At 34.7% G+C, this 12,383-nt stretch overlaps 1 protein-coding gene across 4 annotated transcripts in view; it reads right to left on the bottom strand.

Moving 5' to 3' along the window:
• The window catches only part of LOC148625581 (glutamine synthetase-like), a 32,650-nt gene that overhangs the window by 2,579 nt on the left and 17,688 nt on the right, over nt 1–12,383 (bottom strand). For 2 of the 4 annotated variants that reach the window (XM_088569159.1, XM_088569158.1), the window contains exons 3-5: nt 8,745–8,909; nt 7,602–7,673; nt 556–717 (exon numbers count right to left, since the gene is read on the bottom strand). In XM_088569159.1, coding sequence (XP_088425285.1) covers nt 556–717; nt 7,602–7,673; nt 8,745–8,909 — 399 coding nt within the window. The remainder of the gene's footprint in view (nt 1–555; nt 718–7,601; nt 7,674–8,744; nt 8,910–12,383) is intronic. The other 2 variants (XM_088569161.1, XM_088569162.1) reach the window with 2 other exon arrangements.

The following is a 12,383-nucleotide window of genomic DNA, read 5'->3' as shown; positions in this document are numbered from 1 at the left end:
AAAAGGGAATGGCGGGGGAAAATACAATGCACTTCAAACAATATCAGATTTAGGTTTTCATCTACCCTACTGGTGTGGCACTGTTTTGCATAAGATAGCAATAAAAAGTTCCTCAGTTTTTGTTCCGATTTAATTATTGCCTTGTTGGTTATTAAACTTGTCAAAAATGTAATTTTTTTTCAATAATTTGATTTGACTTGTTACAAGCTTTCTGATTGGTTGGTAATTTTTTTAACGTCACGGTTCTACGTGACTTACAATATAAAAAAAATCAAGTCTCGTTCAGACAGTTTCTGAACCAAAAACGGACGGAAGTTAAGTTGGCGGAAATAGAAAGAAAAATTATCCCATCTGTAGCTGATTCCAAAATCTGTTGTTATGACGATCATATATTTCTCGAATATTATGTTTCGCATTCAATCTGCGGTATCCAAATCATAATTGTTTTACCTATATATACATAAATAATTCTTTGATAAAAAATATTAAATCTTATCTTTTGTTGACTAGTATACATTGTATTATCTACTCATAACTGTCAAATACAAGACGTACATAACTTCTTGTAGTCAAAATTTACTGGATCATAACTAACTGGTAAGCCGTTTTTCCCACATACAAAATATTCCTGCTCTATTCCGTACCATGGATCTATTACATCTTGAAACTGCTTAAGTTGCTCCATAACATTTTTACAACTGTATCTCCTATTGACTGCTGCAAGATGTAGAATGAAATACAATGTAATATGTAAATCTTTGTTATTCTTCTGTTTTTTGTTTTTCATTACATGTAATACAATACGGAAAATATATATATATATTATAACTTTGATTTTAACTGGTTAAGTTGTCCATAAGAGTTTTTTTACAACTGTTTCATAATGTCTGGGTCTGTGTTACCGTCGTAAATTTGAGGCCACACAAGACAGTTAGTGTGTAAACACTATGCAATTAACAAGTAATACTGTGTTTGCAAGCAAAACACAAAAGTCGCCAAAACCGGCATATGGTCAAATTCTGAAGCCGCCATTGATTTAGAATACATTCTTTGCCGTCAATATCAACTGCATGGAAATCCAAAACAGTTTAAATTTTGCCGATTTCGGCGGCCATTTTGAAAACAAAATGGCGACTTTAAGATAAAATCTGAAGCCGCCATTGAATTCAGGATGTAATGTTTACCATAGAAATCAAATTTCATTGAAATCCAACAATGTTGAAATTTTGTCGATTTTGGCGGCCATTTTGAAAAAAATGGCGGCTTTCTGAAATTGTTTTCCGCCTATGATGTCGACATGTCAAAAACAGCATTTTGAGCTATTTTCATACATCTAATGAGTTCCATAAATTTTATAGATTTTTTTCATTTTTTCCGAGTTTTGTTTTGGCGGCCATTTTGAAATTCCGCAAGTAGCATGCACACCCCCTGAGCATGCTTGATATTTGAGCCAAGGTTGATATGGATCGAATAAACGGTCTCGGAGTAATCGTCCGGACATCTTTACGTTCAGAAGAAGAATTATAATAATAATAATAATTAAAATTTAAGTTTCTTCGAAACGTGTAGAAGTCGCCTCCTGTTTCCTGATCAATCTTTTGAGAAACATTTCGTCAATGGAACTGCTTATCATTAATCGAGGCAGCGTAAAGAACCTGGAAATCAAATTTCATCGGAAGAGTAGTTCTAACGTCCTGTGAAGTTTCATCTCAATCAGATAAGGCGTTTTTGCGAAAGAGGGCGGAGAAATCAATGAAATTTTATCACAGGAGAATTTAAATAATAATAATAATTAAAATTTACGTTTCCACGGAACGTGTAGAAGTCGCCTCCCTGTCCTTATCCGTGTTTTTAGAAACATATCGCTTATGCTTATAATTAATCGAGGTAGCGTAAAGAACCTGTATATCAAATTTCGTCGAAATCGAACAACTTTGAATTGTTCACCGCGGTAGCGGCTATTTTGAAAATGGCGGTCGATATGTAGTTAAAATTATCGATTGAGCAACAGATTCTTAATCGTGGTGTCTTAAAAAACCTAGATATCAATTTTCATCAAAATCTTACAACTTTGAAATTTCGAGCGCGGTGGCGGCCGACCCTTATACAAATTGTCAATTGAACCTGAAGATTAAGAATTGGGACGTCTCAAAGAACCTGGATATCAATTTTTATCGACATCGGACAAATTTGAATTTTCGACGCGTTGGCGGCCATTTTGAAAATGGTGGCCGACACGTAGCTAAAATTGACAATTGACAGATTATTAATCGGGACGGCTCAAAGAACCTAGATATCAATTTTCATTAAAATCTGACAAATAAAAATTCTCGACCGTAGTGGCGGCCGAGACGCACGCTGATTTTTTTTTTCGGGCTTTTGTTTGGAACTTAAGCTTAATATTTATACCAAGTTTGGTCAAATTCTGATCAGCAGTTTTTGAGATATTTGGTGTTCCAATTTCCGGTGTAAAAAATGGATACCTTTAGTCCAGCGGCCATTTTGAAAAAATGGCGGCAGCCGGAAATTTCTTTTTGAGATTCTGCATCCTTCGAAGAGTAGTTCTAACATATTGAAACGTTTCATCTCAATCGGACGAGCCACGTTTGAGAAAAAGGGCGGACACTCAAGTAAACAGGTGAATTAAAAAAATAATAAGCAAGCAAGTCACAAAAGTCCCATCACGTTCCCCAAATACTCTCAGAACCCAGAATTTTGAAATCTGCATATAATATTAAGCTAAAATAACATAAAATTTCGATGAATTCAACACTTTTTTTTTATTGGGGCACTTTACTTTCAATGGCAGCCATCTTGGATATTTAAAAAGATGCACTTATTTTTGTTTGTTTGTTGGGGTTTAACGTCCGAGTAGCAATATTTCAGCTATAATCAGACGATGAACATGAAATTGATGATAAAATGAACATGATATGATGATGAAATGAAAAGCCTTTTACGACAAGCTTAGCGCTGCTGCAGGCCTATTCTTTTAACACCGGACCCGCACGGGGCAAAATATGCACTTAACCAAGCTTTGATAATTCTATTGAAAAGTCCGGCTGATTTTTGTGACCTATCCCCTTTTTATTTATTTATTTTATTTTTGTGTGTGTGTGTGTGTAGAGTGCACATCTGTAGACTCATCACTCCATAGGTAATGCAATGGTTGCTATCCCCTCTTAAGATAATAATACCAGAAGCTCAGAGGCGTTTCACTATTCCTCCTAAATTTGGTTTTATGGGCCAAATGGTTTTCCGAGAAGAAGATTAAAATATGATGTCCGAATTTCTTTAATTTTCAGTCTTTTTTTTACATATATTTACAAAATTGTTACAACGTAGATTTGGTACTTTTAATCAATAATATAAGACGAGTGAAAAACAGGTGCCGATTTAACCAGACGCCGAAGTGGCTCTATCTGGTGCCGATTTAACCAGGTGCCGAAGTGATTAGAATTCACACAAAGAGCATGGCTGACAGCAAAGTGAAAGTGGGAAAGTTGCGATGGAAAATTACCATGGCAACACATGGAATACCAAGACACCTTTTTGGGATAATACTATAGAGATCACAAAACTCTGCCACCAAACCAATTTTCAAGTTGATAGCTACTAAGATTTAGGAGATGGCACAATGTCCTATATTATGACCTATACCCTTTTCGACTGAAGCACCCCTCCTTTTAATTTTTTTGTGAAGTGAATATCTATGGGTTAACATTCCAAAATATTTGAATTTGGCATACAATTTTAAGCTTAAATATGAATTTTCATTAAATTCTAATGACATTTACATAATTTTCCAAGAGGGTACCTTGTTTTGGATGGCAGCCATCTAAAAAAAATCTCAAATAAACATTCAATGGCAATTCGATAGTTCTATATAAATCCCAAGCTTGATGAAGATATCTCAAGTCATTTCTCCTACATAAAGAGCCTCGTGCAGGTCCGGGTGTTAAAAGAATAGGCCTGCAGCAGCGCTAAGCTTGTCGTAAAAGGCGACTAAATAGTGATCAGAAAACCCTAGCCGGGGGTTAGGGCACTCTGCCCACAGAGCAACTGGGATGTGTGCCCCAGGTGGTGGAATGGTGTACCCTTGGCGTGTTACATGCTGGGGTTGTCAGGCTATAATACGAAAAACCTGAGCGCAAACCGTAGTGGTGCACCGTGTTGGGAAAGATGTCGCGTTCCTCGCACGTTAAAGAACCCTACTGTGGTATTCTTCCGGAGTAGGAACCATAGGGCTCCGCCACAGGAGGCTAAATTGCCCGACCCTACCAACCTCTCCCTATTTTCAGTGGCAATCAAAATTTGTCGACCCCATTGTCCTTGTGTCTCATTTCTTTTTCATTTCATCATTTCATGTTCATTTTATCATCAATTTCATGTTCATCGTCTGAATATAGCTGAAATATTGCTGCTCGGATGTTAAACCCAACAAACAAACAAACCTACATAAAGAAAAAACCTTTAAAAAATCACAAAAAATTGCGATTTTTTGCGTTTTTGTTTTTGTTTTTTCTGCCTAGCAACATAATATATATCGATTCACTTTTTTGCATAATATTGTAGAGATCATCCAACTCCACCACCACACCAATTTTGAAATTCCTGGCCACCTAGGTTTCCGAGATATCGCAATGTCCTAAATTATGAACTATCCCCCTTTTCCGCTAAAGCGCCCTCCAAATTTTGTGGGATGAGGCCAACTTACCAGCAAGTTTTGTTCCGATCTCTCTTTTTGTTTCCAAGAAAACGCGCGGACAAGTTCACCGGTAAAAAAAAAATAATAATTAAAATTTACGTTCCACGAAACATGTAGAAGTCGCCTCCCGTTTCCTGATCAACCTTTGAAAAACATACCGTCAATGGAACTGCTTATGATAAATCGAGGCGGCCCAAAAAAAACGGATGTCAAATTTCATCGAAATCGAACGACTTTAAATCTTTGCCGCGGTGTCACCTTTTTTGAAAATGGCAATCGATCCGGAGTTCAAATTATTAAGCCGCAGATTCTTAATCGGGACGTCTTAAAGAACGTAGATATCAATTTTCATTAAGATCGGACAACTTTGATTTTTCGCGCGCATTAGCAGCCATTTTGAAAATGGCGTCCGATATGTACTTCAAATTGCCTATTGAGCCGCATATTGTTAATCAGGACGACTTAAAATACCTAGATATCAATTTTCATCGAAATCAGACAAATTTTAATTTTCAACCGCGCTGGCGGCCAGGACGCATGCGATTTTTTTCCGTGACTTTGTTTGGACTATGGAGGTCAATTTATACACCAAGTTTTATCAAATACTGATCAGCGGTTTCCGAGATATGTGATAGTCAAATTTCCTGTGTAAAGAATGGGTACGTCCAGTCTGGCGGCCATTTTGAAAAAAAATGGCGGCATCTAGAATTGTTTTTTTTTTTTTGAAATTCTGCATCTTTCAAAGAGTAGTTATAACTTCCTGCAAAGTTTCAACTCAATCGGACCAGCCTCTTTGAGAAAAAGGGCGGGCACTTGGGCATTTTTTTTTTATGACAGGAGAATTAAAATAATAATAATAATAATAATAATAATTCAAATTCACGTTTCCACGAAAAGAGTAGAGGTCGCCTCCCGCTTCCTGATCAGTCTTTTGAGAAACATATCGTCAATAGGAACTGCTCATAATTAATCGAGTCAGCGTATAGAACCTGGATATCAAATTTCATCGAAATCAAACAGCTCTTAATTTTTTATCGCGGAGGCGGCCATGTTCGAGATATATGATATTCCATTTTCCGGTGTAAAAAATGGACACGTCCAGTCCGGCGGCCATTTTGAAAAAAATGGCGGCAACTGGAATAAAAATTTTGGAATTTGCATCTTCCGAAGAGTAATTCTAACTTCCTGAGAAGTTTCATCTGAATCAGATCAGGCGTATTTGAGAAAACGTGCTGACAAATCAATGAAAATTTTATGACAGGAGAATTAAAATAATAATAATAAGAAGAAGAAGAAACACAGTTAAAATAATAAGTCTCCGCCACTTCGTGGTCGGCGACTTAATGATAATAACAATAAGAAACGGAGCAAAAACAATAAGTCGCAAAACTTCGTTATGGCGACTTAAAACTACTACAATGGGGTAACCGATTTCTTCAAGTATATGTAATGTACTAATGGTACCATATACTGCTGTAAAAAGGCTACGTTCTACATGCTAAAACTTAAAAAAATATTTCTCCATATCATCTTGAGTTACAGATTACGCAATGTAGGTACCGTCTACAATATCAAGTGACAAAAAAATGGATAAGTTCACCTTTCCAAAAAAGTAAAAAAAATATTTATCAAATTTCTTCACAATGAAAGCTGCACATTTTTTATATGTATATAAACACAGTACAAATATAACGAGAATAGGTATGGTGTACATATCAAAGAAACAACAACCACATCGGGATGAAAATGTCAGCCCAAGGCCACCCATTGGTTTTCAATGAACGACGAGGAAATCCTCATACCACAAACAGGCTGTAGCCGCCCCTAAACAACAAAAGTTGCCCATAGAAACGCAGTAAAAAGTTTGAATAATATCGGTATCATTCTTTCATCGTTTTTGGTAGTATATATAATTAGAAAACGGGACATTGATGCTTGGTGACAACTTGTACCATGCACTGGTCAAATGTGTTCGGATGTGTTACTTCGTTCGTGATCGTTAACTCATAACAGAATCTATTATGAAATAGTATGGACGGATTTTTCATATGACATTTAGAACTTTCACAAAAAAAATGAATAATACAGTAACTTAAATTGATTCCAAAAGAAAATATCCAATGCATTTTTTTTTTGCAACGCAAAAAAATATGAACTCAAATCCAGCATAATTTTAACGCACAGCAATAATACGTCGTTAACATATTTTAAAAGAAACGTTTCTCTATGATCGCTAAACGCTAAAAAACGTCTTCTTGGCGTTACACTTTATGGTATGAACAGTGTCCACAACGTCAGTCAAGTTATTTAGCTAATTTCTCTATGATATAAACTACATATTGTAAATATGTAGATAAACACTGCAAAAAATTTTGAATTTCAATTTAAATATTGGTATAATACTTTTTGCGTCAGTAGTTAAAATTACACAACAAAAACAGTGTAACATGCTAAATACATATAGGGAAGATAATAATCAAATTTATCCATAAATGAAGATGCAGATCGTAAATATGTAAAAATGTATAAAATGGAGTAAGCATTGCATATAAACGAGCACATCATATATGTTTGACCAGTATAAGGTATCATTGTAAATGTAATTATGTGTGTGTGTGTGTGTGTGTGTGTTTAACCGCATATGCATTTTCTTAATCACTTAAAAGTTTGGCATTTCAATATTGTAATTTTTCGGAATTGAGTTTAAATCGAAAGTAAAAGGGACAACATTAATTAAAATGTTACGTTCTCATAATGCAAACATTGTAAGTACTTCCAACCCAATTTTGCTATTTAAGTTATTAGTCGATGATTTTTAGATGTTCTAGTTGAAATTTTGCTCAAATCATTCTACACTAGCTTACTTGCACGTGCATGTTACCGTATAGCTCACCGTTCTCGCTACGGCCTCTCAGGTAAAGATGCATGTGGTGGTTTACCATCATTAACATATGATTCCAGATATCTACAGAAGTACTGGCATAAACGGATTTTTTAGCATATGTTGATTTAAAAAAACCAAATAAATTCTCCTTCAGTAATAAGTGGTTCAAATTATTTCTCCCCTTGAGATGGTAAAATAAAGATGTTCAACATGCGAGCTTAAATGATTCAAATTAAGAATAAGAAGAATTGATTCTTCGCATAAATCTGTAGAAAATTTGGAAAATGTAACATGGCGGGAATCGCTCGAGGAAATTTAATCACCACCGGGTAGTTAAAAAGTCAGGTGCATTTTTACATAAGATGTAATCACCAGCTTAGAGCGGCTTCAGTCTCGATCGATGGGATTACAGGATTTCTCCACTCAAGATAGATAAAATCTGAAATTTAACTATCGAGTTAAAATTAAAATGCTTATAAAAAAATTTCTTTAAAACTTGTACAAGAAACACTAACTTGACATATTTTAAGAGGAAAATTGGGGGTCCTTTTTTATTGTGATATTCTAACAACTAAAATTCCTATCCTATACAACATCATTTGAAACACTATTTGTACAAAGAAAAATAGTTCTGTAAAATTTGCAAGATCGTAACAGAAAAAAAATACACCATGAAATAAGTATGATCTACCTATATATGCATAGGAAACCGGAATTATTAGCAGACCGTCAGTGCGAGGATAGCTATGGAAACTACAAGCTCCAAAACAGCGTTTGACGTTCGTGATTCACTCTAGACGCTGCAGCCAGCCCTCTCGAAAAATGCAAAAATCTTGCAAGATCGGGAAAAAGTGAATGATTTTAAGCGACGTTATCCGATTGTAAAACGACATATGATTTGAATAACACCCGAGAAATTTTTAAGGCCTGTCTGCAATGGTTAATAATGCGTAGAGCTTGTGGACATTAGTGTTATCACTTTCCAGTTTTAATTCGTGTTTATATACCTCGAAAGTCTGAGAAACACCACAACGACAAAAAACTTATCTTAATCTGTATGGAAAATTTGGAAAAACGAATAAAATACTGAAATGGGTTAAACAAGAACTAACCAGTCAGTGTACCTCTTCTGAAATATTATACAATACATACCAGCTGGTTCCTCATCTGTTAACCATGTATCACAAAGAATTAATTTGTGCGGACGCTTATAAAAAGGATTGTGAAACATGGCAACTGGTTTTAGCAACATTTGCACGAAGTCTTTAATTTGACCTTGGACATCATTCCACATATAACTATCTTGCAATGGACAATCTTAAAAAAACAACAGAAAGAATAACATGTCAGTAGCATCAAGTTTTTTACAATAGTATTGTTGTTTTATTTTTATTTATTTTAGTCTTGGTTTCTTTTTTCTTTGTTGTTTTATAAGTCTTTTTATGTATTTTAGGGTTATATTTCTGTTTTATAACATTTGTCAATTTGTATATGGTGCCACCTATTCAGCATTGTGATATCAAACAAGAAACAAATGCTCTATACACTTCGGTTTTTGATGGAGTGCATGCACATTAGTTTTTAAGTTGTAAAGAATTATTGTTAACTCTTTTCTGACTAAACATCATACAATAACATTGGAAATAGACCTCAGTGACCTTGAGACGTCTTGAGACATAAGTGGAACGTCTTGAGACTTGGTTTCGATTATTTTGTGTCTTGAGATGTCTCAAGACACATGTCTTGAAGACATCCCTGGAATTAAAAATTTCTTCGAGACACACGAAAAAAATTGTTTTCGTGTTTTGAAGACATGATGTCAAAGAATGATCAGGAGCCTCCAAAATGGATTTTAAACTGATTTCAGTGATATGGACTATGCCATGTCTTGAAGACACTACAAGTGTGTCTTGAAGACATGTCTTCAAAATGCGTTAGAAGAAAAAAATAATCCATTACTATTTAAAGCCGTCTTATAGATTTACGCTATATTTTCACACAGTTCGTAAGTGAAGATAGGTTAAAGACTTCACGTGTTTTAAGATACTTTACAATAAGCTCCGCGAAGTCACGCCAGGAACAAAGAAAATGGAAAGCAAACTTCATAACATAACTTTTTATGAGTTTTTGATATTTCTATGTGGTTTACTATGAAATGTATGCTTATGTGATCCTATAGTAGGTTATTCAAACTTGAACCGTTTAAGAATTAACTGGCCTCTTGGCAAAACTATTGAAAAATGAATTCAAAATCGTGTAACTTCAGACATCCTTCAAACATCCTTTTTTGGAAGCACTGGTCACTAAAATTCAAAAGTATGCACTTTATACTTATTAAAACAAAATTTTATTTTACTCGTGCATCGTCCACTCAGAAAGATACATTTTCAGGTCAGTTTATTTCACGGTTCATTCACACCATCTAAATTATTGTGGAGACATAATATGGAAAAAAAATAATTTTATAAAGGATCAAGTATTTATATAAAATACGTTTTTTCGAATTTGAAATTGGTACGAAATTGAAATAGAGGCGAACCTTTCTGGGGACGAACTAGTAGTTGGTATTGGACTGGTTTGCAAAACAATGCACCAGTTAATGTGCACGGACAAATCGTGTTGTGATCGAGTTGTGAACTGCATACTTTTTTTGCCGAAGAAAATGACCAACAATGAGTCAGATAAGTATTTTCTTTGTTTTATTTGTTAGCCGATTAAATTGAGACTGCACTTTTTAACGACAGATCGTATGAAACCCAGAAAACGCCACGCTTTGTGTATTCACAAAACATTCGTATACAGGTACTATAGCGCTATATAATACATTTTGTAAGTACATTACACATTTTAGGATATTTGGAAACTGGAAAGTAAGCTTGTTTTTCCCTGGTATATGTATATATGCTTTGAAATTACATTACACTATAAATTCAACCTGTCCCAATTCAGCACAATATAAGTAATTATCCAACTTATGGACAAATATCATTTGATAAGATTTGTTCCAGATAATAAACCTCAATTAATTGAACAAGATACTGTTGTATCTGAAATGATATTTAAAACTTGGTGCTTTGTGGTTCATATTTTGTAGTTGGAATAAAATCTTTAAAACAGACATGATGGAGGAATGCTTCTTGACTTCTATAAAGATTCATACACTATGTTTCCCTGCTTGTGTCCTTTGAAAAAAAAAAAACAGAGAGAACAGAGAAGCACCTGTATGCTCAAAGTGTTAACTTTGAGCGTAGACGCATTTTGCATTCACTTCCTTTCTGGAAAATCCCTTCAATTCTATGGAAGTCAACTGAGGTTGACAGGCCTAAGATCAGAGACATTGCAGTGGGAGCCAATGGAACGGAAATTTTAATCGATATTACACAGGGTATTTTAATTATAAATACATAATAGAAGCGTTTTTAATATTTTTAGCCCGGTGCATGTTCGGGTGTCAAAAGAATAGGCCTGCAGAAGCGCCAAGTATGTCGTAAAAGGCGACTACATAGTGCTCAGAAACCTAGCCGGGGGCTAGGCGCTCTGCCCACAGAGCAACTGGGACATGTGCATCAGGTGGTGGAATGGGGTACCCCTGGCGTGTTAAATGCTGGGTTTGTCAGGCTATAATACGGAAAACCTGACCGCAAACCTTAGTGGTGCAGTGTGTTGGGAAAGATGTCACGTTTCTTGCACGTTAAAGAACCCTGCTATGGTATCCGATAGGAGTAGGAACCTTTGCGCCCCGCCACAGGAGGCTAAATTGCCCGACCCTACCTATCCTTTCCTTTTTCTAGTGGCAATCTGAATTTTAACGACCCTCCTGCCCTTGTATCCCATTTCTTTTTCATTTCATCATCACCATCATCATCATCATCATCATCATCATCATCATCTCATGTTCATTTTATCAGCAATTTCATGTTCTGAATATCGTCTGAATATAGCTGAAATATTGATGCTCGGGCGTTAAATCCCAGCAATCAATCAATCATTCAGTCTAATATTTTTATGTTTGGAGATGTATTTAGACATATAATTATTACCTTGATTACTTTTCTTATAGCCTGTAAATCTGAAAAGTCCTTTCTTTTCCTGGTATCAAACCATAAACCACTTTCAACAAAGATTCGACATAAATGGCAAATGTTGAAGTTGTCTATCTAATATTACAAATTCATTTTCTAATATTAAAAATTCAATTGAATTTCTAATACATGTATTAGAAAATGGATTTGTCGTATTCAGTTGCGATTTTTTAATATTAGAAAATCATTTTGTAATATTAAAAAAATGTGACTGATTTTCTCATATTACAAATTCGATTTGTAATATTACAAAATGTGTGATATTTTATAATAAGACTAAATCAGGAATTTGTAATATTACAAAATGAATTTTCAATATTACAAAATGAATTTCTTGTATTAAAAAATCTTTTCTAATATTAAAACATTATTTTGTAATATTATAAATCCATTTTTTAATATAACAAAATATTGATTTTTGTCCACTTTGGCTTGCTTAATTTTTATTAAGAAATAGAATTAAAAAATGAGATTCAAGCCAATTTTGTAAACTGAGATGTAAAAGTTAATTTCAAATTTCAAATCTTTGACCTAATTTATAAGTACCCCACCACAAAAAATGGAGGTTACCCTATAGTGATTACTATGTCTTTCGCGGTTAGAAAACTTGTGTCTGGGCTGTAACTAAACCTTTCTTGTCTTTCGATGTAAGCATTTACTATTTTGCATTTTGGTAGATCACCTAAAAACGATGCATCGCGTACCTTAG

The sequence above is a fragment of the Perna viridis genome, chromosome 2 (assembly GCF_037379345.1).
Source record: "Perna viridis isolate PV_CMFRI_1.1 ecotype Kerala chromosome 2, ASM3737934v1, whole genome shotgun sequence".
NCBI classification, from domain to species: Eukaryota; Metazoa; Mollusca; class Bivalvia; order Mytilida; family Mytilidae; genus Perna; species Perna viridis.
Note: the sequence above shows the minus strand (reverse complement) of the source record. Positions and strands in the feature narration are given on the sequence as shown.